This window comes from Melozone crissalis, unplaced genomic scaffold, assembly GCF_028551555.1.
Source record: "Melozone crissalis strain CALT ecotype California unplaced genomic scaffold, PUWL_Pcris_2 ptg000066l_1, whole genome shotgun sequence".
Taxonomy (NCBI): Eukaryota; Metazoa; Chordata; class Aves; order Passeriformes; family Passerellidae; genus Melozone; species Melozone crissalis.
This window is the reverse complement of record NW_026535844.1, coordinates 8472845-8498743: the sequence shown is the minus strand read 5'-3', so window position 1 is coordinate 8498743 and position 25899 is coordinate 8472845. Positions and strand designations below refer to the sequence as shown.

The 25899-nt window shown below is 52.9% G+C and overlaps 3 protein-coding genes across 5 annotated transcripts in view; 2 read left to right on the top strand and 1 right to left on the bottom strand.

Annotated features, from left to right (window-relative positions):
- The first annotated feature begins 1383 nt into the window (after positions 1-1383).
- Positions 1384-11534, top strand: LOC128945493 (class I histocompatibility antigen, F10 alpha chain-like). 3 transcript variants are annotated; one of them, XM_054289264.1, is made up of 8 exons: positions 1384-1507; positions 8522-8785; positions 9499-9774; positions 9996-10268; positions 10354-10461; positions 10560-10595; positions 10715-10747; positions 11132-11534. In XM_054289264.1, the coding sequence occupies exons 1-8, from the start codon at positions 1399-1401 to the stop codon at positions 11143-11145; spliced, it is 1113 nt and encodes a 370-aa protein (XP_054145239.1). In that variant the 5' UTR covers positions 1384-1398; the 3' UTR covers positions 11146-11534. The 3 variants fall into 3 exon arrangements, with proteins under 3 accessions (XP_054145239.1, XP_054145238.1, XP_054145237.1); XM_054289263.1 differs by having other exon boundaries at positions 1432-1507; positions 9499-9642; XM_054289262.1 differs by lacking the exons at positions 10715-10747; positions 11132-11534 and having other exon boundaries at positions 1432-1507; positions 10354-10664.
- Positions 11535-15605: 4071 nt separating this feature from the next.
- On the bottom strand, positions 15606-17589 carry LOC128945576 (uncharacterized). Its single transcript, XM_054289312.1, has 4 exons — positions 17245-17589; positions 16666-17034; positions 16005-16475; positions 15606-15773 (listed from the first exon to the last, which is right to left on the bottom strand). Exons 1-4 carry the CDS (start codon positions 17587-17589, stop codon positions 15606-15608), a joined length of 1353 nt encoding a protein of 450 aa, XP_054145287.1.
- A 1028-nt stretch (positions 17590-18617) lies between these two features.
- The window catches only part of LOC128945575 (zinc finger protein 883-like), a 121570-nt gene continuing 114288 nt past the window's right edge, over positions 18618-25899 (top strand). Inside the window, exon 1 of the mRNA XM_054289311.1 lies at positions 18618-18636. Within this exon, the coding sequence (XP_054145286.1) occupies positions 18618-18636 (19 nt within the window). The remainder of the gene's footprint in view (positions 18637-25899) is intronic.

Below are 25899 nucleotides of genomic sequence, written 5' to 3'. Positions count from 1 at the left end.
TACTATTACTATTATTATTACTCTTACTCTTACTATTATTATTAAACTTTTATAAACTCTAAGCAGTGAATTTTGTTTTTCACACCCTGAACAGGATCAGGACCCCCCTGAGTCCCCCATTCCAGTGAACGAGGACCCCCTGCACTGGATCCCAGCCAGGCCCTTATCTAGCACCGGGACCCCCCCAAACCCTGATTCCCAGGAAGGGACTCCCCCTGAACCCCCATTCCAGGGTACCAGGACCCCATTGCATGCCCTTATTCAACACCAGGACCCCTGTTCACCCCCACATCCGGGACTGGAACCCTCCCAAAGCCTCCATTCTCAGGCACAGGGACCCCCCTGCACCCCCTTATCTGTGGGTATATCTTATCTGTGAATATATGTATTGTTATAACAGCAATAAGAATACAACAACTGAAATGTATTAGAGAGAGTCCTATGTATTAGATAAGTGGGTCCTAGCTGTTCTAAATGAGTCACAGCTGCGAAGTCCTTGGTTGGGCAGCAGCTGTGGCTCGTAAAGACAGCTGGGATAAAAGGGGTGGGTCGAGAGCCCAGGAGGAGCCCCTGAGAAGACACATGAAGAACTGTGCTGCAGAGAAAACAGCTTGCTACAGTATGGGACTTGAGAAATATTAATAACAACAAGAATGAAACACTTATCCAGCACAGGGCCCCACTGCACCCCCTTATCCATCACCGGGATCCCCCTGCTTCCCCTCATCCAGCCCGGGGATGCCCCTGCACCCCCTTATCCAGCCCCAATGCCCCCCCACACCCCCTTTTCCTGGACCCCCCCCTCCTGCCTTCCCCAGCCCCCACCCATCACCTTCCTCAACACCGGGGGCCCGTGCACCCTCCTGGGCACAGGGACCCCCTGGAACCCCCATCGCCCTCACCCCCCATTCCTGGGCACAAGGACCCCCCGAACCTCCGTTCCTAGGCAGGGGGACCCCCCTGCAGCCCCTTATCCGGGACTGGGACCCCTCCTGGACCCCCTTCACGTGTTCTGGGACCCCCTACACCCCTGCCCGGCCCTCCCGCCCTTCCCAGACCCCAGACCCGCCCTTTTCCTTCACCTTTGTACCCCCAGATGTCCCAAATTTCCGGATCCCCCCAGTTCTCCCCTCCAGGCGCTTCCTTAAGGGGGTCCCAGGGGTTCCCAGGTGGTTCTCAGAGGGTTCCAGGGCGGTCGCAGCGGGATCCAGAGGGATTCTCTGCAATTCCCCCGCCCCCGCCCCGCCCTCCATCGGTGCCTTTCGCTTCCGCGTCCCAACCTGCGAGACCGGGATCTGCCCGGTGACCGGTGACGTCACTGACAGGTCGGGCTGCCATTGGCGGGCAGTAAAAAGCGGGACTAATGGCAGGGCCGGATGCGGCTCAGGGAGCCTGGCCATGGCTGGGGCGGGGCCGCAGCCGAGCAGCGCCATGGCTCCAGCGCTGGGTTTGGGGCTGCTCTGGGGGCTCCTGGGGCTCCTGGGGGACCCGGGGGGCGCGATCAAAGGTGAGTGGGAACCCTGAAACCGGGAACTCCCTGAACTTCCATTTCCGGGCACCGGGACCCTCCTTAACTTCTATTACCGGGCGCGGGAACCGCCCATAGCCCCATTTTGGGTCCTCTATCCCCTCCCCCAAACCGGGACCCCCCTGTACCCCCTCATCTGGCACCGGGACTGCCCTGAACCCCATTCCTGGGCAGGGAAACCCTCCTGAACCCCCATTCTCGGGCATCAGAATCTACTGAGCCCCCATTCCTGAGCACGGGCACCCCTTGAGCGCCCATTTCTGGGCACGGGGACCCCTCTGTGCCCCCTTCCCCAGCACCGGAACCCCGTGAAACTCCTTTTTCTGAGACCCACCTGAACCCCGAATTCTGGGAAAAGAATCACCTGAACTTCCATTCCTGGGCGGGGAAATCCCCCTGCACCCCCTTATCTGGCCCAGGGACCCACCGCATCTCCCATTCCTTTGGATCAGGATCCCTTTGAACCCCGAATAACGACGGGGGAACCCCCCTGAACCCCCATTCCTGGGCACTGAGACATCCCTGAATCTCCATGTCCAGGTGCAAGGACCCCCCCTGCACCCCTGACCCGGGACTGGGATCTCCCCGCACCCCCATCAGTGCTCCGGGACCCCCTGCACCCCCATTCCCGGCCATCCCGGCCTTCTCAGACCCCAGACCCGCCCTTTTCCTCGGCTTTTGCACCCCCAGATCTCCCGAATCTCTGCGTCCTCCCAGTTCTCTATTCCCGGCGCTTCCTGGAAGGGGTTTCAGGGGTCCCAGAGCGTCCTAGGGGTCCCAGGGGGTCTCAGCGAGGATCCAGTGGGATCCAGATGAATTGCATGGAATTCCCCTTTTCCCCGTCTCATTTTTCCGTCTCCCGAGCTGCGTCCCCGGGATCCGCCCGCCTCTCCCAGCCTCAGATCCCCCTTTCCGTGACCCAGGGACCCCTGAACCCCCATTCCTGCCTTTCCCAGCTCCCAGACCCCACTGCCCTCAACACCGGGGACCCCTGGACCCCCTTTGGTGGGCACCGGGGACCCCTGGATCCCCCATCCCGCCTCTCCCAGTCCCTTCATTGGACCTTGGACCCTTCCCGGCTCTCCCGGTTCCGCTTCCCGACCCTTGGACGCTCCCAGACCCCCCAATCTCTGCGTCCCCCCATGTGGGATCTCAGCCTCTCAGGGCTGAGGGGCAGAGTGACCAAGACCACCCCTGGGAGGCTCGGGAGTCCTGGAATGTTGCCAGAAATGTCTGGTGGCTGGACTTTGATCCCACATGGGAGACGACATCAGTATGAGGATAGGAGGATTTCACTGGGGTGAATGGTGAAGGGATAAGTTAATTGGAGTGTGAGATAAAGGGTTTAAGATTTCTGTACAGGGGGGTCTAGAGAAGTAAGATGGAGGAATTGGGGCGTGCCCTTCTCCTTCTTCTTCTTCCTCTAGGCCTCCATCTTCTGTGGTGATGTTGGCACTCTGGGATTGGACCTTACTAGGGGAACACTGGTTAATAAGGGTAGAGGGTATTGGAGAAAAATGATAAATATTGTACACGTAACTCCAAGTATAAAGATAGACGACCGCCCCAGGGGCTCTCAGTGTGTGCCCATGGCTGACTGCTGAGCAGAACTCTGTCAGGCCCAGAGAAAATCTTTTAGATAAGCATTTAATAAACACCGAGACTGAGAAAAGATCTGAAGTCCCTTCTCGTTCTTTGGAGCGCGGGCGGCCCAAGGCCATCTTTGGGCTTTTCCAGACCATCTAAACAGCCCAAAATCCGGCAAGTGGCGTCCGCTGCGTGGGCTATCTCCCACCAAACCTTTCGGGGGGGGGAAAAGCCCTGAAGAGCTGAAGAGCCAAGAGGACAGCACTGATAACTCCTGAGGAGAGAAGCCTGAAGAAAGGAAGAAGAAAAAAAAAAAAAAAACTGGCCAGGAGAATCTGCAAAAATCAGCAGTCACTGAGAATTCCATCTCTCAGCTTCTGCCGAAGACAGTTCGTAGCAGAGCGGCCTGGACTGGAGCAGAGGGACCAGAAAGGCGCCTCTGGATCCATCTCTCATGACCTGCTGGACGGAGACTGAGGGCTTTCAGACCACTCTGACGACAGATTCGGTAAGAAGGCCAAAATAAGATCAACGAAGTCATAGAAGACATGGGGCCACTTCAGTTGGGACTTCCATCTGTCTCAATGATTCCCAGAGATTGGCAGCTTGTGGTCATTGACCTCAAGGATTGTTTTTTCAGTATCCCACTCCATCCAGATGATGCTCCGAGATTTGCCTTTTCAGTTCCGAGTATCAACAGGGAAATGCCTCTGCAGCGGCACCATTGGGTTGTTCTTCCACAAGGTCTAAAAAATTCCCCGACGATCTGTCAATGGTACGTGGCACGAGCTTTGGCACCAGCACAAAAGAAATTTCCGAAGGCAAAGATCATTCATTACATGGATGATTTGCTCATTGCAGCATCAACACGACAGGAGCTGCAAGAAGCTCGTGACTGTGTGATCGCAGAGGTGCAAAAGGCAGGTCTGGAAATCAGCATTTCAAAGATTCAAGAGGTTGCACCTTGGAAATATCTAGGGTGGAAAATTTCAGAGAAAACAATAAAGCCTCAAAAAGTGGAGATCAGCACAAAGGTCAACAATTTGCATGATTTGCAACAGCTTTTGGGAGAAATCAACTGGATGAGACCAGTTTTGGGAATCACAAACAGCGACATTCCAGCGCTGCTTGATCTCTTGAGAGGAGACACAGACATTCGTTCTCCCAGGACACTCATGCCAGAAGCGAGAAAAGAGTTGGAGAAAATCACGAACGCGATACAGAAAAGGCAGGCACATCGATTTGTTCCATCGTTGCCTTTTCAGTTGGCAGTACTGGGGAAGAAAACACAGTTCCATGGTTTGATCTTCCAATGGGATGAATCACAAAAGGAGTCTTTGATAATCATAGAGTGGATTTTCCTACCGCACAGGCCCGCGAAAATGATTCTCACAGATTTGGAGATGGCAGCACAAATCATCATAAAGGCGAGAACGAGGCTGCTGACAATGGCAGGAAGAGAATTCTCAGTCATCAGATTACCTCTGAAACGAGACTACTTCAATTGGGCAATGCAACAATCGAAAGACTTGTTAATTGCGTTGTTAGCTTTCCCAGGAGCTTGCACAATCCACTTTCCACAGCATAGAATACTGCAATCGCAAATATGCTATAGAGCAAAACCACGAATAAGTGAAGAACCTTTGGATGGGATCACAGTGTTCACGGATGGCTCAGGGAAGACACACAAGTCAGTGATCACGTGGAGAGACTCAACGACAGGGGATTAGGAATCAGACGTGAGGATGGTTCAGGGCTCTCCACAAATTGTGGAGTTGGCAGCCGTTGTCCGAGCATTTCAGTTGTTCAAACAGCCTCTCAATCTGGTGACAGATTCCGCATATGTTGCGGGTGTGGTCAAGAGATTGGAGGGTTCGCTCTTGAAAGAAGTCAGTAATGAGGTTTTATACTCATACCTGACAAGCTTGAAAACACTGCTAGAGAGCAGGGAAAGAGAGTATTTTATCACACACATTAGAGCGCACACGACACTTCCGGGGTTTTTAGCGGAAGGGAATGCTCGGGCGGACAGGTTGACAATGCCCGTTTTGCAAACACTGCCGGACATTTTTGAGCAGGCAAGGTTAAGTCATGCATTCTTTCATCAGAATGCGCAAGCGCTAATGGAGTCCTTTCGTCTCACAATGAGTCAGGCGAGGGAGATCATTAGTGCTTGTCCAGACTGTCAGCTTGTGCAGCCACCTTCTTCTACCGGGGCCATCAATCCGCGGGGGCTGCAAAGTCTTCAGTTGTGGCAAGCTGATGTCACAAAATACCCATCTTTTGGGAGGCTCAAAAATGTTCATGTTTCTGTAGATACATTCTCAGGTGCAGTCTTTGCTTCAGCACATGCTGGGGAAACAGCAGACCATGCTTGCCGACATTTTCTGCAGGCATTTGCAGCATTAGGTGTGCCTCAGGAGATAAAAACAGATAATGGTCCAACGTATACAGGCAGCGTGCTTGACAGATTCCTGAAAAGATGGGGTGTCAGACACACGTTTGGTATTCCGCATTCACCCACAGGTCAGGCGATCATTGAGAGAACACATCACACCCTAAAATCCCTTCTGGACAAATAGAGAAGGGGTGAGCCAGAGGCAACACCGCACATGAAATTAAATAAGGCACTGTATGTGCTGAATTTCCTAAATAGCTCATCCTCGGAACCTGATCCACCGACCGTGAGACATTTTCTAAACAACACACAGGCAAAGCTAAAGGAAAATCCTTTAGTTTTGATCAGAAACCCAGAGACAGGACAAATAGAGGGTCCTTTCAAACTAATCACTTGGGGCAAGGGTTTCGCTTGTATTTCCACAGATCGAGGTCTGAAGTGGGTGTCGGCGCGGCACGTGAAGCCATTCCGGACGCGAGAACACGAGAACGCTGATCCAAGAAACAAAGAGACGAGTACTCAGACAGAAGTCGAGACTCAGACTGCGAAAAACGACCCGGAAGAGAGATAAAAAGAAACTAAGGACTTTGGGGGGTTTTCACATAAAAGCGAAGTAATGGGTTTCATGATGCTTATGTGCATCGTTCTTTCATTCATTGCAGTAAGCAGTGGGGGAGATTTACCTGTTAGTCAACCAAGGCAAAATGTATGGGAGGCTTTAGCTCGGGCAGCGAATTTAGATAGTATCTGCCTGACACATTCAAGACCAGGTAAACCGTTTTCAGCATGCATGGTTGGATTGCTGGTGGACGAATGGCCAGTTCCAGGGCACTCCGCAATTAACATTTCGCAGGTCATTAAAAATCCTATAAAAGAGTGGTGTGCTTGGACACACCTGCTTCCTGTGGCTTCTACAGAACCTCAGGAATTGGAGATTTTTGGGTCCATGACAATGAGACTCTGCATGCAGTTTGAAGCTCCAAAAGTCACAAAGGCGAAAACTATCGATTTAACTCCCACTCATGAATTTTATAAGAATGCGTCAGCTTGGTGTAAATATACAAAGAGAACCACCAAAGGATCGATCCAAGTCCCGGTGCAACTGCCGCGGGGTCTGTTCTTAATTTGTGGGGACAGAATTTGGCACGGCATTCCTGCTAATGCCACGGGAGGTCCATGCAGCATTGGGGAAATTTCAATGCTATCGCCTGATTTGAACATGTTAAGAGAGGAAAGGCACAGAGAAAAAAGATCAATACAACAATATGCGGCAAATTGCAATGATGAAATATTTTCTTGGGACAAGAAACGAGTATTGCTACAGCAATCTTCTCACCTCAGACAGCATCAGGGGTGGCCTTGACACAGATCGACCGCATGGGTTGTTGGTTGAGCAAACATGCGCGGTCTGTGTCTGTCACATTGGATGACATGTTAAAAGACATCAGTAGTGTGAGACAGGCGACTCTTCAAAACAGAGCGGCAATCGATTATCTATTGCTCGCTCATGGACATGGGTGTGAAGAGTTCGAAGGGATGTGCTGCATGAATCTCTCAGATCATTCAAAGTCAATTCATGAAAATATCAAAAATATAAAGGACAGCATAAATAAGCTTGGCGAGATCACAGGATCATGGGTCGATCAACTGGCAGAATTCTTTGACATCTCTCCCATTTGGAGAGGAATCTTAAAGATAGGGTTCTATGTTTTAATAGTTCTCCTAGTCCTCATACTTGTTGTCCCATGCATATTTGCATGTTTAAAATGTGCGATGAATCGGATGGCGAAGAAGATCTTTTTGGTGCAAACAGAAGGGGGAGATGTGGGATCTCAGCCTCTCAGGGCTGAGGGGCAGAGTGACCAAGACCACCCCTGGGAGGCTCGGGAGTCCTGGAATGTTGCCAGAAATGTCTGGTGGCTGGACTTTGATCCCACACGGGAGACGACATCAGTATGAGGATAGGAGGATTTCACTGGGGTGAATGGTGAAGGGATAAGTTAATTGGAGTGTGAGATAAAGGGTTTAAGATTTCTGTACAGGGGGGTCTAGAGAAGTAAGATGGAGGAATTGGGGCGTGCCCTTCTCCTTCTTCTTCTTCCTCTAGGCCTCCATCTTCTGTGGTGATGTTGGCACTCTGGGATTGGACCTTACTAGGGGAACACTGGTTAATAAGGGTAGAGGGTATTGGAGAAAAATGATAAATATTGTACACGTAACTCCAAGTATAAAGATAGACGACCGCCCCAGGGGCTCTCAGTGTGTGCCCATGGCTGACTGCTGAGCAGAACTCTGTCAGGCCCAGAGAAAATCTTTTAGATAAGCATTTAATAAACACCGAGACTGAGAAAAGATCTGAAGTCCCTTCTCGTTCTTTGGAGCGCGGGCGGCCCAAGGCCATCTTCGGGCTTTTCCAGACCATCTAAACAGCCCAAAATCCGGCACCCCCATTTCTTCACCCGTGTGTCCTGCTGGCGGGGGGTTCCTTGGGGTCCTGAATTTTCACTTCTGGGCACTGGGACCCCCCTGCACTCCCTTATCCAGTACCAATCCCCCTCTGCACCCCCTTTCTCATCCATCCTGCCTTCCCCAGTCCCCCCTTTTCCTTGACCCTGAGACCCCCTGGACACCCATTCCTGCTTTTCTCAGCTCCCAACTCCCCTTTCCTCTGCATCAAGGATCCCCAAGACTCCTATTCCCAGGTCCTCCCACCTTTTGACCCCTCATTCCTTGGGACTGGGGATCCCTGGACCCCCTTTCCTGGGCACAGGGATCCCCTGGAACCCCCATCCCACTCTCCCAGTCCCTGCACCACCCCCTCCCCCTTCTGAGCTCCCATTCCTGGACACCAGGACCCCCTGCAGGCCCTTTCCTGTCCATCCCACCTCTCCCACCCTGCACACCCTTTCCTTGGCCCCAGGATCCTCAAACCCATTCCCAGCTCTCCCAGTTCCCCTTTTCATTGATCCATGATCCCCTCAACCCCCCAAATCTCCGTGTCCCCCCAGTTCTCCACTCCCTGCGTTACCTGCACGTGGCGGTGTCAGAGCCCAGCCCAGGGATCCCCCAGTACATGCAAATGGGGTTCATGGATGGGATCCCCTTTGTGCGCTACGACAGCGAGCAGGGCCGGCTGGAGCCGCTGACGCAGTGGATGAAGGATGGAGTCCAGCCAGGATTTTGGGAGTGGCAGACCCGGAACAGTATGAGGAACCAGCACATGGATGCCAAGAACCTGGAGACACTGCAGGAGCGATACAACCAGAGCGGGGGTGAGTGGGGGGATCTGTGGGGGTGGGATGGGACTGGGGGGATGGGATGGGATCTATAGGTGTCGGATGTGGATTCATGGGGTTCAAGTGGTTGAAATGGGGATCCATTAGGCTAGGATTGGATATCATGTGATCCATGGATTGGGATGTGAATCCATGGGGCTGGGATGGGATCTGTGGGGCTGGGATTGGATCCATGCAGCTGGGATGGGAACTGTGGGGCTGGGATAGAAACTGTAGGGCTAAGATGGGGACCCATGGGGCTGGGATGGGATCTGTGGGGCTAGGATAGGAATTGTAGGGCTGGAATGTGCATGCATGGGGCTGGGATGGGATCTGTAGGGTTGAAATGGGAACTGTAGGGCTGGGGTGAGCATCCATAGGGCTGGGATCGGATCTATAGGTTACGGATGTGGATTCACAGAGCTCCAAGTGGCTGAAATGGGGATCCATTAGGCTGGGATGGGATATCTTGTGATCCATGGGGCTGGGATGTGCATCCATGGGGCTGGGATGGGATCTGTGAAGCTGGGATGGGACCTGTGGGCTTGGGTTGGAATCTGTGGAGTTAGGATTTGCATCCATGGGGCTCCAAGGAGCTGGGATGAGGCTCTGTGGGTCTCCATCAGACTCTGGGGCTCCATGGGGCTGGAATGGGGCTCTGTGGGGCTGGGACACAATTCCATGGGTCTCTGTGGGTACAATCCCTCCAGGTCTCCACACAAGGTTGCGAGTTTCCGGCTGTGACCTCCTGTCCGATGGGAGCATCCGTGGATCCCACCGGAATGCCTACAATGGGCGGGATTTAATCTCCTTTGACCTGGAATCCAGGAGATTTGTGGCGGCCGACAGCGTTGGTGAGATCATCAGGAGGCGCTGGGAGCAGGATGGGACCGTGGCTGAGTATTGGATGAATTACTTGAAGCACGAATGCCCCGAATGGCTCCAGAAATACATCAGATACAGGCAGAAGGAGCTGGAGCGCAAAGGTGGGAGCAGAATTCCTGTGGGGATTTGGGATTTGGGGATAGGGGACTTGGGAACACAGTAATTCCTGTGGGAATTCTATGGATAGATCTCATCTCCAGTGAGAATTCCATGGGTAGATCTCACTCTCATGCCATTCCTGTGGGAATTCCATAGGTAGAACTCACCCCAGTCCCACTCCCATGGCATTCCAATGATGTCTATCACCATTATCCCGTTCCAGAGCCCCCTGATGTCCATGTGTCTGGAAAAGAGGAACACAGGACGCTGATCCTGTCCTGCCACGCGTACGGATTCTACCCTAAAACCATCGCAGTCAGCTGGATGAAGGGGGATGAAACCTTGGATCAGGAGACGGAGTGGGGCGGGATCGTTCCCAACAGCGACGGCACCTTCCACACCTGGGCCAGGATCGAGGCACTGCCGGAGGAGCGGGAGCAGTACCGGTGCAGGGTGGAGCATCCCGGAATGCCGGAGCCCGGGATCTTCGCTTGGGGTGAGGCTGGGAATGTGGGGATTGGGAATTTGGAATTCCCAAATGGGGATTCCCCTTCCCCTTCTCACTATCCCGCGTTTCCCAGAGCTGACATCTGGTGGGAATCTCACCATGGTGGTCACTGTATCCATCATCACTGCCATCCTCATCCTCATTGTCCTCATCGGATTCGGCGTCTGGAAGCTCCAATCCGGTAACACACGGGATGGGGGTCGGGAAGGGACACGGATCCACCCGGCACGGTTCTGGGAATCCTGTGCCACCAACGCTGATCCCACTTTGTTTCCACAGGGAGGAGAGACAGGAATGGATACAACCCGGCAGCTGGTGAGTTCCAGTGGTGGATCCAGCTCTAGATCCCCTCTGTGCAGATCCCAGGATGGATCCTGGGGTTAATCCCAGTGTGTGATCTGTGCTGGAATCTCATGGATCTTCTCTTTCTGCAGGAAGGGACATGGGAACCAACAGCTTCAGCACAGGTATGGAGCAGGATCAGGGTGAGATTCCAAAGGGGGATTGGGGCAGGATGGATGGACTGGGATCAGGGAGGGATTCTGGATCAGGGCAGGGGTCCATGCAGAGTGGGATTAGGGGGAATTGTAGAGTGGGACTGGGGCTGGATTCTGGAGCAGGATTAGGTGGGATGGATGGAGCAGGATCGGTCCAGGATGGATAGAGTGAGATCAGGGAAGGATTCCAGTTCTGAATTGGGTGGGATGGATGGAGCAGGATTGTGGCAGGATTCGGGTAGGATCATGTGGGATCCTGGAGTAGCTCCTGCTCTCCATGGACTCCAGCCAGGTCTACCCTGTGGAATGGGGACAGGGATAGGGTGACACCGTGACCTTCTCTCATCCTGGCAGGAATCACTGCCTGAGTGATCCATGGAGCTGGATCCGGCCCCTTCCCTCTTCCCAGGAAAGCTGAGAGCTGCCACCAGAGCTGATCCTGCTGCTCCCACCCACCCCACAAGTCTTTCTAACGGATTCATTTCCAGTTTTCCATTTCCCAGTGTTTTAAAGGCAAGAACCACAAATATTTACAATGCTTTAGTTCTGGTGTGAAATTATCCTGCTTTGGGCAATAAATCTACTTGTGGCAATAAATCCTGCTTTGGGCAATGTCCTGGATTGTCACGCAAATTGTATTCTATTTACCATCTGTATGGCAGTTGTTTTCTGTTAAGTAGGCAATTTTCCTTATCTCTTCTACAACCGGGGAGATATCTGTTGATAACAGGCTATTGAATGTCACTGCCTGACTGATAAGAACTACAGCATCCCAGTGTGAGATGCTCCACCCAGAGGGGCGAGCCAAACATTCCTACCTGGATATAATCTTGAGGTTCTGGACCACCAGCATGGCTTTCTCCACTGCATCTCCAGAGGAACAGCAGCTGCCTCTCCTTCCACTGGATCTTAGAGGAAGACTGCACCTTTCTACAGGATCCCTGCTCCAACAGAACCACACCTGACGCTCCAGGAGGACTGCAGCCACATTTCCAATGGGACTGCTACCAACAACCTGGCCAACAGGGTGTCAGGTTGTGTTCTGACTCTGTCAGTGTTGTTCTAGTGCACTGCATTGTTTATTTTATCTTTTTATTTTCTTGCCTAGTAAAGAACTGTTATTTCCTGCTCCCATATTTTTGCCTGAGGGTCTCTTAATTCCAAATTTATAGCAATTTGGAGGGGTGGGGAGGGTTTACATTCTCCGTTTCAGGGGAGGCTCCTGCCTTCCTTAGCAGACTCCTGTCTTTCCAAACCAAGACAGATTTTGGCGCCCAACGTGAAGCTCGAGGGCATAGAAACAAAAAGGGGATAACAGTTCTTGAGTAATCTAATTTTGTGTGCTGATATAGAAACCTTGTTAGGTGTCACCATGTGGTCCAGCTTGCCCTGGTTTGGGGGGCATGTGACCATGGCTGTATTTGTCCCATTCACACACCCTCATCTAAACATGGGTCCTATAACCAAGGTTGTCTGGTTTGCTTTACAGGTTAATAAGGTGAGGAATTCATGGATTTTTAACTTCCACTGGAAGGCAAGCACGTGGATTCAGAGCTATCACACCCTTACTGTATGGGCCCCTCAATGCCTTGCCCCATGACTCAGAGGTAACTCCCTCCAGGAGCCATTTCTGTTTGATGGGCAATCAAGGACCAATCATGACTCAGAACGGTATCAGCTCATTGGGAGATGCTCCACCCAGGGGGGAGGAGCTCAGCATCCCCACCTGGATATAATCTGGGTTTTGGGACAGAACAGGCAGCCCTTACCCACTGGTTTCCAGAGGACAAGAGCTGCCAGATCTTTGCTACGGAATCACCACTTCAACAAGACCATTTCATCTGGACTGCCACCACCACCCTAACTAGCAGGGTGTCAGGATATATTCTGACTCTGTCAGTGGTTTCATTTTGTACTATTGCATGTATTTTTGGGTTTTTTCCCTTTTCCTAATAAATTGTATTTCTGACTTGGAGTCTCTCACTGGTTTTGCTTTCTAACCAGAACATAATTTTGGCACCCAAAGTGGGGCAGCAAGGTTTTTTCTCAAGAACCTGGTTCCACTTGGTGGGTAATGCAGAAGGATGGGGAAACCTCTTGTATACCACCAGGAGACCTATATTTAAGTGAGAACTGTGTATAAAGTTTCATTTTACATTATAGATATGTATAACTGTAACAGAGTATTGTTTTGGGTATAGATGGCAATAGGATAAGGGGTGGATTATGTCCTAGGTTAAAACATAAAGATTTATTCTATTCCCATCCTCAAGAGCTGTTCAGACCAGCAGAGGCATTGTTTTTTCCTTATCTCCTGTTAATGGGCCCCTCAATGCCTTGCCCCATGACTCAGAGGTAACTCCCTCCAGGAGCCATTTCTGTTTGATGGGCAATCATGACTCAGAACGGTATCAGCCCATTGGGAGATGCTCCACCCAGGGGGGAGGAGCTCAGCATCCCTACCTGGATACAACCTGGGCTTTGGGACAGAACAGGCAGCCCTTACCCACTGGTTTCCAGAGGACAAGAGCTGCCAGATCTTTTCTACAGGATCACCACTTCAACAAGACCGTTTCATCTGAACTGTTACCACTGCCCTAACCAGCAGGGTGTCAGGATATATTCTGACTCTGTCAGTAGTTTTATTTTTTATTATTGCATGTCTTTTGGAGTTTTTTTCCCTTTTCCTAATAAATTGTATTTCTGACTTGGAGTCTCTCACTGCTTTTGCTTTCAAACCAGAACATAATTTTGGCGCCCAAGGTAGGGCACCAATGTTTTTGCTCAAGGACCTGGTTACTCTGGGTGGGTAATGCAGAAGGACGGGGAAACCCCTTGTGTACCACAAAGAGACCTAATTTTAAGTGAGATCTGTGTGTAAGGTTTCATTCTGTATTTTATATATATCAATATATCTATACATCTATATATCTTTTATATACATTATTATGTGCATTATACATTTATATATCTTTTTCTTTTGTGTTTCATGTATTTTGGCGTTTTTTCCCTTTTTGTAAAAACTCTTATTTCTGACTTGGAGTCTCTCACTGGTTTTGCTTTCAAACCAGAACAACTGGCCACTGGCGATGGTTGTTTGGCTTGACTGACCAATTGGATCCGCGTGTGTGTTGTGACTGTCAGGCAAGGGCCATGGGTTGTTCTTAGTGGTAAAGGATGGTATAACAAAGGGATTGGACAGCCTGCTGCAATCATGGAGTCAATGCTCATTATTCCCCGCTGGGGACTGCTGCTACAACAGGGACTGATGATTTTTCTTTCAGCACTGGACAGTCCTTTTTCCAATGCCCCCATTTCTTACAGGATGCACTCTGAGCCTTCTCCACAGGGGAAGCTTTCTTGGGTGACTTTTCCCGAGTTGCCTTCTTGCTGGGCTGGGATTAACTCTTTCAGTTGGGCCCCTGTCTCAAAACACCTTCCAGGCAACCTCCAGCAGTTTATCCATGTCTTCAACTCCCTTTATCTTTCCTTATGTCTTTTGAAGCCTGACCCACACAAAACAAAACCAGGTGTGCTTTACCATCAAATGATTCAGGATCTAGATCAGTATATTTGATGGCAGATCTCTTCACCTGTTCAAAAATCAGTGGGTGATTCATCATAATTTTGCCTCACTGGGTAAAACTTTGACTAATTTACAGCTTTAGAGACCCCATGTTTTAACCCACATTCCATGAGGCTTTGATATCATTTTAATTTTGCCACCTGCTTGGGTGTATTTGCATCCCACCCAGGGTTTCCAAGGGGAAATATCTCAGTGAAAGCGCCTTGAAACAGCTCCCTGGCTGTGCTCCCCTCCAGGAACATTGAGGTGGATTTATTGACCACTCGTCCCTCAGTGGGGTCTGTGGTATTTGCTGGGTCCCCAGGATGAACTAGGAACTGAGAATCTGACTCCATGTTCTTAGAAGGTTAATTTATTATTTTATGCTATTATTTTATATTACAGAATGCTATACTAAAACTCTACTAAAGAATAGAGAAAGGATACAGACAGAAGGCTTAACAAGAATGAATAATAAAAACTTGTGACTCCTTCCAGAGTCCCGACAGAGTTGGATGGTGATTGGTCATTAAGTAAAAACAATTCACATGTTGCATAAACAATCTCCAACCACATCCCAAAGCAGCAAAGCACAGGAGAAGCAAATCAGATAATTATTTTCTTTTTTTCTCTGAGGCTTCTCCCCTTCCCAGGAGAAGAATCCTGGGCAAAGAGGATTTTTTCAGAAAATATGGCAGTGACAATGGTCAAGTGATGTGTCTGACACAGACTTCAGATCAGCCCGGTGTGATTCATACAGAGGGCATTTATATATTTATCCATTCATTCATTTATTTATTCAATTATTCATTTATTTATTTAATTATTAATAGGCTGTATGGTGCACACATGAACTAAGAGATTATATTGCACCAACCAGCAGCTACAATGAATCAACGATAATCGATATCGGTATCAAACACTGTATCAAATTGCTGGTGATCAATAACAATGTGTAAAAGGCAATACAAGAGTGCAAAAGGCAATTATTAAATTGCCATTTATGACCCGGCTGTGCTGCAGGCACAGTGGAAAGCTGGAAGCTGCTGAGGGGACCCATTCACCCCTGTCCCCTGTCCCTGACTGTCCCCAGAGTGTCCCTGAGTGTCCCCAGAGTGTCCCCAGTGATGTCACCCCAGGAATTCCCATCAGGATTTGGGACAGTATCATTGAAAATTCCTAGAAAATTCCTCTGCTCCCCAAATCTGTCTCAAATACTGCACAGGGAGGGCACAGGTGACAGCAGTGATGTCCCTGATGATGTCAGTGCTCCCATGTGAAACTTTCCTGCAGCAGCCTCGGGATGTCCTCGATGGCTTTTTGGCACTGCTTGGCCACTGTGCAGCTGCCAGGGCCACCGGGGCCACCACAACCATCATAGGGACTCAAGAGGATGTTGTCGATGACCCCAAGTGTCCTCAGCAGGTGATCCTTGGCCAGGCGGGTGCTGGCCCCCCACAGCCACTCAAACTTGGCCACTTTGGCTACCAAGGCCTGGAGGACATCAGGGGACACCTCGTTTGTCCCCTTCAGGATGGCCTCGATGTCCCTGAGCCGCCACTCCATGTTCCAGTAGAACAAGGTGGCTCTGTCACAGGTGGCCACCAAGCGCTGCAGCAGCCCCAGGGCCACAACTGCCCAATGTCCCCTCCTGGTGGCTACCATAGCCTCTCCCATGGCCTCATTGGTGGCTGCCGCCACCTGGGCATTGTATGTGGCCATTTCCCCAGCCACTTCCTCCTTGTCCAGGGCCACCATCAGCTGCTGGTTCGCGATTACCTTCCTGTGGTTGTCACGGAGCTTGGTGGCCTCCCTGGACAGCCAGTCCCAGCTGTCCACGAGCCTGGCCACCAACTCCCGCCAGGCCTTGGCTGCGGCTCTCCCATTGGCCCGGGTGGTCCCAGGGGTGGCCCCGAGGGTGGCCAGGGCCCGGCCCAGGGAGGCGACACCAGGGTGGCCCAGGGAGGCGACATTGCTGTGGTTCAGGATTGCACGAAGGCTCCGGGTGAAGTTCTTCAGGTCCTCATGTAAAGAGTTTGGGGACTTGTCGCTGTGTGGCCCAGTCATGGTGGCCAGCAGCTCGCCCAGGGTGGCCACCACGGCCACCAGCACCTGAAGCTGTGGAGGGGACACCTGTGGAGGAGACAGGGGAGATGTCAGGGACCTGGTGGCACTTTTGGCCTCCTGCGGTGGCCTCGGTGCCCTCAAGTAGTCCCCTCTGCCCTTCTGTCCCTTTGTCAGCGTCTTGTCCCCACTGCCACCTCCCGCCACCCCCCGTGTCCCTTCCAGTGTCCCCTCTGTTCCCCTCTCCCCACCATCGCACCTCTTGGGGCTCCATGGTCACTGGGGATACATTGGGGACACTCTGGGGATGCTCTGGGGGTCGAAGGAGCCTTGGGATGTCCTCGATGGCTCTTTGACACTGCTCAGCCACCTCACAGGCACTGGGTCTGGCGCAACCACCGGTGAAATAGACCTTGATGATGTCGTCAACTGCCCCCAGCAGGTGATCTTTGGCCAGGCGGGCGTTGGCCTCCCACAGCCGCTCGGCCTGGGCCACCTTGGCCACCAAGCCCTTGAGGACATTGAGAGATGCCTCATTTATCCCCTTCAAGGTGGCCTTGGTGTCCCTGAGCAGGCGCAGCAGCTCCCGGGGGAACGCGGCGGCTTTGTCACACGCGGCCACCAAGCGCTCCAGCAGCCCCAGGGCCGCCTCCAGCTGCTGTCTCACCATGGTGGCCCTTGTTGCCTCACTGGCAGCCACCCTGGCCTCTCTCCTCACCTGGGCTCCATGCCCGGCCACCACCTCGGCCCCCTCCTCCCTGCCCAGGGCCTGACCCAGCTCCACCATGTTTTCCTGAGCTGTCCCATAACGTGCAGCCTTGTCCTGCAGCTCCCTGGCCTGGGTGGCGGCGGTGGCCACCCTGTCGGCCGCCTTGGTGGCCAAATCCCTGCAGGCCTTGCGGAGCTTGGTGGCTGCCCTGGCCAGCCGGACCCAGCTGTTCACAAGCGCAGACACCGACCACAGCCACTCACCAACCGCCAATCCCACAGGTAACAAGGTGGTCCCTGGGGTGCTCTTGTAGGCGGCCAGGGTCTGCCTCAGGGTGTTGAAAGGGCTATCATTGTCGGAGGTGACATCTTGGGGCCACCAGGCGTTATCAATGCGGTGCAGGGTGACCCAGAGCTCCCTGGTGAAGAACTCCAGGTCCCAGTACAGGGACCATGGGGACCAGGGCTGCATCATCTCGTCCTGACTGCTCAGCGTGCCCAGCAGCTCACCCAGGGTGGCCACCACGGTGACCTGTGGCTGCAGCAGGGCCGGGGACAGCTGGGGAGGGAAAAAGGAAGGTGTCAGGGACCTGGTGGCACTTACGGCCTCCTGGGGTGGCCCCCTGCCCCCGAAGGGCCCTTTTTGCCCCTCCCTGGAGGGCTCTGCTGCCCGTCTGTCCCTCCCTTGTTACCGCTGCCAGCCCTGCCACGTCCCTGGTAGCGCCTGGCACCCTCCTGCCCTCACTGCTGTCCCCTCTGCCACCTCCCCACCCGCCCCGGTATCCTCTCCCTCTTTCAGCACCCCACGTTTTCCCCCCTCCCGTCGCACCTCTATGGGGCTCCATGCTCACTGGGGACACCTTGGGGACGCTCCGCAGGCGAAGGAGCCCCGGCACCAGCTCCGGTCCCGGCCCAGAACAGGCCCCGGGGTCGGCGCCGGGAAAAGGCGGAGCCCCCTCAGGAGGGGCCGTAAAAGGGGTTGGGCGAGGTGACGTCACCGCCCGCCCTTTCGAGTACCGCCCCTATCCATGGAAAGCGCCTGGATTTGGCCGTTTTGGTTGAATCCCAGGGGATTTAGGCTCAGTAGAAGGGGATTTAGGCTCCATCCCCAGGGGATTTTGGTTCCATCCCACCATTTCTAGGCGGATTAATTCCGCCGTTCCCGGCTGGATTTACGAGGGAACGCGGAGCGCTCTGAGGCGCCCACAGAGTTGCCCTCAACAAACAGGGCCGCGCTGCTTCTCTCGCGAGACCTCTGGCGAGAAGCCCCAAAGGCGGCGCGGACCAATCAGAAGCCGCGCCGGCCAGAAGTACTGGCAGAAATTCCCCGGGCTTTGGCGTCGGCAGCTGCTTCCGGCGAATCCGCGGTGCATTGTGGGCATTGTGGTCCCGGTGGGGCCCAGCGGCGGAGGAGCCGGGCTGAGGCCGCAGGGGGGGGAGGGGGCGGGGCGGGAATTTGCGGGCGCCGAGGGAGCCCCGGGACCCCCCCCCCGGCAGCGCGCAATGGGCGACAGCGACCGCGGTCAGCACTGGGAGCGGGGAGAGGGGGAGGGGCGATGAGGGGGGGTTTGGAGGGGTTATGAAAGGATTGGGAGGGACTGAGGGAGAACTGGGGGTCCTGAGGGGATGTGGGGTGTTCTGAGGGCGTTTGGGGAGATCGAGAGGGAGAACTGGGGGTCGTGAGGATATTTGGGGGATCCTGAGGGGGTTTGGGGGGATGTGAGGGGGTAAGAGGGAGAACTGAAGATCCTGAGGGTATTTGGGGGGTCCTGAGGGGGTTTGGGGGGATTGTGAGGGGATGTGAGGGGGCTGAGGGGTTGTGAGGGGGTTTGGGACGTGGTGAAGGGATGTGGAGGGTCCCCGGGGGAGAATTAGGTGTCCTGAGGGGGTTTGTGGGGTTCTCAGGAGATCTGGGGGGGTCTTGAGGGGATATGGAGAACTCATGAGGAAATCTGGGGGGATTCTGAGGAGATTTTCGAGGGTCCTAAGGAGGATATGGGAGCCCTGCGGGGGACGTGGGGTACTGAGGGTAGTTTGGAGGTTGTGAGGGCATTTGGGGGCATTCTGAGTGGGTTTGGGAGGATTTGGGGAGTTTTCGACGAGATTTGGGGCATCCTGAGGGAATTTTGGAGATCCCCGAGTGGATTTTGTGGGTCCCTGACTGGATTAGGGGTGATTTGGGGTTATTTTGGGGTCCCTGAATGGATTTTGGGGCATTTGGGGAATTTTGGGCTCCCTGGCTGGATTTTGGGGTATTTTCTGGTAATACTGGGGTCCCTGACTGGATTCTAGGAGGATTTGGGGTAATTTAGGAGTCTCTGATGGGATTTTGGAGTATTTACCCGTGTTTTTGGGGTAAGTTTGGCCTTCTGACCAGATTTTGGGGTGCCTGCCCCGATTTTGGGATATTTTGGGATACCTGACTGGATTTTGGGGTATTTTTGGGTCATTTTGGGGTTCCTCACCAGATTTTTGCCATTTTGGGGTAATTTCATGGTCCCTGACCGAAGTTTGGGGATTTTTTGGGTATTTTGGAGTAATTTTGTGATCTCTGGCTGGAATTTTGGGGTTTTTTAGGGTATTTTTGTAGGACAACAAGGGAAGGATGGTCGGGATGGAGAGAGACAAGAGATCTCTGAAGCCAGGTCATGGAACTTGGGGTTTATTGCAAAGGGCCTGGGTGCAGGGCCTGTGGTAGACAGGGAGAGGCGCTGCGGAAGATCTCGCGATGTAACGGAAAGGCAGGACCCTCAGATCCCCTTAGATAAGACCATCTGCTTCCCGTAGATAAGAAACTAACATAGGAAGGTAGCCTCCCTTAACCAAATTCCAGTAACTTTCCATCCCCTACCCAGTAACAGTCCACCTCTTACTAACCATAGATGGTAAAGACAGACCCATGCTGACGTAGAGACCCCTTAGACTATAAAAACCCAAGAGACGAGATAATAAACGCCTTTTGACCGTCCATCACATTGATGTCTGCGTGTGTCATTGGCCCGAGTGGCCCTGGTGAGTGGGCCACCATGCTGTTCGTCTGAACCAGGTCGCCTGCCTTGCTTCAGAAGGCAACAGCCCTGCTTGGAGCTGCCAGGCACAGCTGGAGTAGGCCTGAGAGAGGGAGAAGAGTGGTGTTATATTTGCCCAATTATCCCATCATCAACAAAACCAAACACTATTAAAGGTAGCAGCAATTTTCATTGAATAGCTTAGAATATATAAAATCGGATACACTTGAAATATTGACAATGTAATTTGGTTAAAATAAGGGATAATTTGGTTCCAATAATAGCGCATTAGCAAAAAAAACCAAACAGCGAGGGGTACGGAGTGCAGGGCCCTTGGACCCCTGCCACCTCACGTAGGAGCTTGCCAAGCGAAAATTCCCCCTGTTGTGCCATGTGTCAATGCCATCTCCTCCCATTTTCAAATCATCACACTTCTACCTCCGCCCTCATCACCACCTTTACCGCGCATGCTCCACCGCTCGGTTTGGTGGTCACACCCATCTTTGGGGGTCGTAACTGATGAAGGCCTCTCCTCTTCCTCGATGTCCTTTAATTCACCCTTGGGTTACACATGTGCACCAAGCCAGTATAATGTACGCCAAAACTAACATATAATATTATATTTAAGTGTCAAAACAACAAATCTCTAATAACTAGCATTTTCCTGGGACCCCACCAGATTTTCCTTTCTTTCTGTTAATTTTTAGTAACTGTTATCTCTTGCTGTTTCCTGCCTTGAACATCTGCAGGAAAGGGGGGGGGAATGGAACCCCTCCTCCCCTTTCTTTCTTGGCATTACACCTGTTAACTGTTTTATTATTGCCAAATATTAATTACTGTATCAATATTAATTACTGTTTCAATTTTGTCAGCACGAATCATACCTCTTTAGCACACTTATCATGATCCTCCTCTGAGTTTTTGGAGTTCTCTGTCAGAAATCTCTCCCCTCCCCCACTCATCCACAGGGCTTTGGGGCGGTTTTCCCTTTTTTGGGGGAAATCAAAGCGATGCCCTGATGCTCCTAATTAGAGGGAGGAGAATTGAGGCTCCAGGGCTTCCCGCTGAGCCGGAGCCACCGGAGCCGCAGTGCCGGGAAAGCCGTGGCGGGAGGTGCGGAGAAGTTTGTTTGTGTTTTCAGCTCAATCCCCTCGGGCCCGGGCCTGTTCCAGGCCTGCTCCTCAGCTCCGGCTCTGCCCTCACGCAACGCGGGGGACCCTGGGAGCGCGGGGCGGGGCTGTGCCCTGTGCAGAACCCGCCCCTGTCTGGGATTGGGCGATGGTGTCGTCAGTCCTGTTTGTGGTGCGCTGATTGGTGGGAGCGGGGCGGAGCCGGGTCCCGGTGGCGGGCTGAGGGCGGCCGTGGCTGGGCAGCGGCGCCATTGTCGGAGCGTGAGTGCGGGCCCGCGAGCGGCGGCAGCGGCCGGAGCGCAGTGAGGCGGCGGCGGAGCTCGGAGGCGGCCGCAGCGCAGGTGGGAGCCGCGCTGGGTTGTGCGGGGGCTCGGGGCTGGCTGCGGGCCTCGGGGGCGGCAGGGGGCTCGGGCGGGTTCGTTGTGCCGTGTCCGGCCCGTGTTGCCGCTGGCGTGAGGGCGCTGCGGGAGCGGCTGCCCGCGGTCTCCTTGCGGCCGCTGCCTCGGCAGGAGCCGCTGGCGGAGCAGCGCTGGCTCGGCCCGGTTGCTGTGGCTGGGACAGAGGGGGCTGCCCCGTGCCCGGGTCTGTGCGGGGAAATTCCCGTGGCCGGAGGTTTCTGTGGCCAGAGGAGACAGAGGAGTCCTGTAAAAGTGACTTTATTGCTGAGCAGAGGGAGAGGCCGTGGGGCATTTGCTGTGCGCTCTCTGCCATTGTTGTAGTTCGCAGCCTCCTTTTTATCCTCATTTTCCCGGCCTCATCTCCCTCTCCCTTTGCGCACTGGCTGAGGTGCTTGGAAGGTTCAGACCTCCCGATCCGCCAACTGCATGTCCCCGTTAATGTGCACCCCCACTTTTGTATAACAGCCGATATTCACGGCTCTGTTAAATCCTTGTTCTTCTGGAAGTTCAGGAATTTAGCGGGACTTTCTGTGAGCAGCAATCCATGTTAATTAGTAACATTTATTGAAGCTGGTGGTTTCGCCCGTTGCTTCCTTATCTGCAAGTTCCTGGCCCCTCGCTCAGCTGCTGAATGAGCTGCACTCTCAAGGTGTGGAGCATGGTAAAAAGATGAGAGTTGCTGCAGCACATCCGAGGAGAAACCGCATTCGTTTAACCCATGATCTGCCACGGAGCCACAAAACCGTGTCCCATTCCCATCCTTTCCGCGTTTGAATCCGTACATGAGCTAATTTCTTCATTCGTTATCTGTTTCACCACTTTTCCTTTTTCATCTTTTTGCCAACAGCAGTTTGTGTCAATTTATTTTCCACAAACTCCTCCTTTTTCTGCTAACAGATGATCTGATGCCATCCCATGGTTAAGTGTTGTGTTCCTCATTTCAGTGGATTGGTCAGCAGGAAGGTCAGGAGCTGGAGCTGTCTGGTTGGTTATAATTCTGAGCAGAACTTGTAATCTAATGATGCCATTGAAATGAGAAATGGGTTCTGCGGCTCCTGATATGGATTGGTTCGGGTTCCCAGGGGCTGGTCCATGGTGTTGCAGGATTTGTTCTGCTGGCCGTTCATCTTTTCCCTATTTTTGGGCGCTCTCTCCAGCCAGGGGTGCATCAATTGACTGCTTTTCTCTAATTAAATCATCAAATCCTTGTTTTCCCAGCTTATTTCCCTGAATTTTTTGTAGCAAAAAACCCCCAGTGCTCTAATATAACCTACATAACACAGACAGTGACAGCACATGTTGGAGTGGGCAGCGGGATGATTCTCCCCCCATTTATTTATAGTGAAGTTTTCCCAACGCTCTCAATGTGCTGTTTCCCTTTGCAGCTTCACCCGTTTCTATTGCAGGGTCAGATATCCTCCCCCTGGGCTCTGCCTTGAGCTGTGCAAATTCCATCAGTGCAAGCAGGCAGAGCTTGGGGTGAGGGGCAGAGGGAATCAGCCCAATTCCTGCCCCAGGCAAGAGACCCAGGTGCATTGTCCACACTTTGCCCAGCAGTGTTCATTTGCATTTCTAAAGCTGCTCTGCAGGCTGCCTGGAATGAAGCTTCTCTTCCTGCTGCTGGGCAATGTTGATGTTTTGTTGCTGGTCGTTATCTCTGTGGGGCTCTTTTGTGCTGTTCCCAGTCTGTTCAGGTGCTAAACTCATCTTCATTGAGCACTGTAACACCCCTTAAAAAAACCCTTTAAAATTCATTTCCCTAAGGCAAAGAAAACCAAGCCTGAGTAGAGAAATAAGGTTTAAAAGAACCAAACACGGTACATTTACAGCAGTGCAATGGCAGGCAGCCCAGAGTGTGTGTGTCAGTGAGGCCCAGAGTGGAATTGTGCCGTGGTGTTCCCCACGTTATCTCTGTGGGGCTCTTTTGTGCTGTTCCCAGTCTGTTCAGGTGCTAAACTCATCTTCATTGAGCACTGTAACACCCCTTAAAAAAACCCTTTAAAATTCATTTCCCTAAGGCAAAGAAAACCAAGCCTGAGTAGAGAAATAAGGTTTAAAAGAACCAAACACGGTACATTTACAGCAGTGCAATGGCAGGCAGCCCAGAGTGTGTGTGTCAGTGAGGCCCAGAGTGGAATTGTGCCGTGGTGTTCCCCAGCAGCTGTGGCAGTGCAGGCCCAGCCAGCGCTGAAGCTGCAGCAGTGGCAGCAAGGCTTGGCCCCAGTGGCTGGAGATGGCAGAGGAGGGTGGCCAGGATTGCAGAGGATTCCAGGCGAGGATCTGTGGGCAGGCGCAGGGGCTTGGCCCGCTGTGGAGCCCTGGCTGCTGCTGCGTTGCCTTCAGGGCAGGCTCAGGGGCGGCCTCCCATCCTGCTGCTGCAGGCGGGAAGTGCAAATCTGCGGGGCTTCAGAGCCCTTGAGGCCAGGTGGGGGGTCCCCCCCGTGTTGAGCTGTGCTGGCGGCTGTTTGTGGCCTCAGGGACACTTGGCATGGGCCCCTTGGCCACCAGTGGTGCTGCTTTGCACTCCTTAGGAAGGAGCCGATGTCCTGGCTGGGTGTTGGCAGCAGCAAAGTGCCAGGGCAGGCTGTGTGCCAGCCCAGCTTGCTGTGGGAGAATGTGCCTTGATATCTGCTCCAGTGGTTGCTGAAGCAGTGAGAATTGCTTTTGCCCCCCTGTTTGGTGCCATGGTGTCAGCAGAAGATGTTGAAGCCTTCCTGCTCAGGGCATTTCAGTGCCAGGCTCTCACAAGCACCCACAGCTGCGCGGGTTGAGCTGAGCATGGGGCGGTGACCTGCACTGTGTCTGATTCCCCTTCCTTCCCTCCCCTGGAATAGGGTGTTGCTGTTAGACACCACTTGTCCTGGTTGCTTCAGAGTGCTTCAGAGAGATAGTGCTTCCATATCTAAATTTCCCTATTTCCCTGGGCCTGCCCACACTTCTGGATTCACTTCAGAATAGGCCTCGCCGGACATTTGACACAAAGGTACAACAGTACTGGCCTCTGTATCACTTTTTATAATATTAATTTGCATTCCAAGTTTAGCGATCAAATCCCTTCCCAGTAAATCATGATAACATTTCGGACCAAGTCAAAATTCATGCATTTCAAATCTCTCTCCCAGATGTACCAATAGTGGTTGAATGAAACCACACATCTTTCGCACTTAACTCCTCACTAATCAAACATATTTTTAGCATTTTCCCCCCTATATGTCGAAGATTCATAGTGCATTGAGAGGCCCCTGTGTCCATCAGGGAATGCCTCCTCTCAATGCAGATCCACCCTGAATGTTCTCAAGGGCTCCAGTGTGGAGGGTCCCTGGTGTGATGGGAGCTGTGACAGCCCTGCCAATTCATGTCCATCAAGGGGTGGACTTGCTGGTCCTGAGGGTGCTGCTGTCTGTGCTTGCAGTGTCCTTGTGCCCTGCAGCTGGAGCCCTGGTTCCTTGCCAGGGGCTGTTTGGGTGGGCACTCCCCTGGTGAGGAGGGCAATGCCTCTGCCAGGTGCTTGTGGCCGAGCTGTGCCCTGGGTGCTGGGGCCCCCTTGGGCCCTGGGGTTGATCCCTCAGGGGCTGTAGGAACTGTGCCCTGGCCTGTGCCTTCAGCTTGGCCTTTTGCTGCTCCCTTCTTGCATTCACCTGCTGTGCCTTTGTGCCCAAGTGCTGCAGGGCCTTCTTGTGCCCCTCCTGCAGCCCCCCTCAGTGCCTGTGGGTGCTTGTCTTGCTTTCCAAGAGAGGTGTCTGCTCGGGAAGGCAGAAAAAGCCTCTCTTGGAATGGAGAATGCAAACCCCCTCCCTCTTAATTTTTAGAATAGTGAAATGAAGGGGCTCTGAGGCAAAGATATGGGAATAGGAATACCAGTTCTTTACTAGTGTGTATAATAAAGCAAAGAAACACCAACAGCTGCGGCACTGACAGCAAACAGAGCCCGGACCCAGTCCCGGCCTTTGGGCTGCGGCGCTTTGCCCTTGGGTGCAGTTCCGGGCACGGCCGGCAGGGGCGCTGGTGGCTCCCGCGGGGCGGGGCAGCGCATCCCTCCCATGGGAACCTCTCTCAAGGGAAATAGAGCAATCCCTTCATCTAACTCTTTCACTTTTTTACATTCTATAGCCTTTCTCCCGTGTTTTGAGAAAGAATTTGGAGAGGGCTGCCTTTTAACTGAGCTCCTAGTGTTTCGATAAGGTGCTTCCTGTAGAGAGAGAGACTTTCCCTGAACAGCTGGAGCTGTGGTTACCAAGGGGATGTAACT

Bases quoted from the DNA above. Each gene is read 5' to 3' on its own strand.
- LOC128945493 (XM_054289262.1), top strand. From the start codon at position 1,432: ATGGCTCCAGCGCTGGGTTTGGGGCTGCTCTGGGGGCTCCTGGGGCTC. The intron at 8,786-9,498 runs GTGAGTGGGGGG...CAATCCCTCCAG, and splicing joins GCGATACAACCAGAGCGGGG to GTCTCCACACAAGGTTGCGA. The intron at 9,775-9,995 runs GTGGGAGCAGAA...ATCCCGTTCCAG, and splicing joins GAAGGAGCTGGAGCGCAAAG to AGCCCCCTGATGTCCATGTG.
- LOC128945576 (XM_054289312.1), bottom strand. From the start codon at position 17,589: ATGATGCAGCCCTGGTCCCCATGGTCCCTGTACTGGGACCTGGAGTTC. The intron at 16,476-16,665 runs GTGCGATGGTGG...TCTCCTCCACAG, and splicing joins TGACCATGGAGCCCCAAGAG to GTGTCCCCTCCACAGCTTCA. The intron at 15,774-16,004 runs GTAGCCACCAGG...CGCCTGGCCAAG, and splicing joins AGGCCATGGGAGAGGCTATG to GATCACCTGCTGAGGACACT.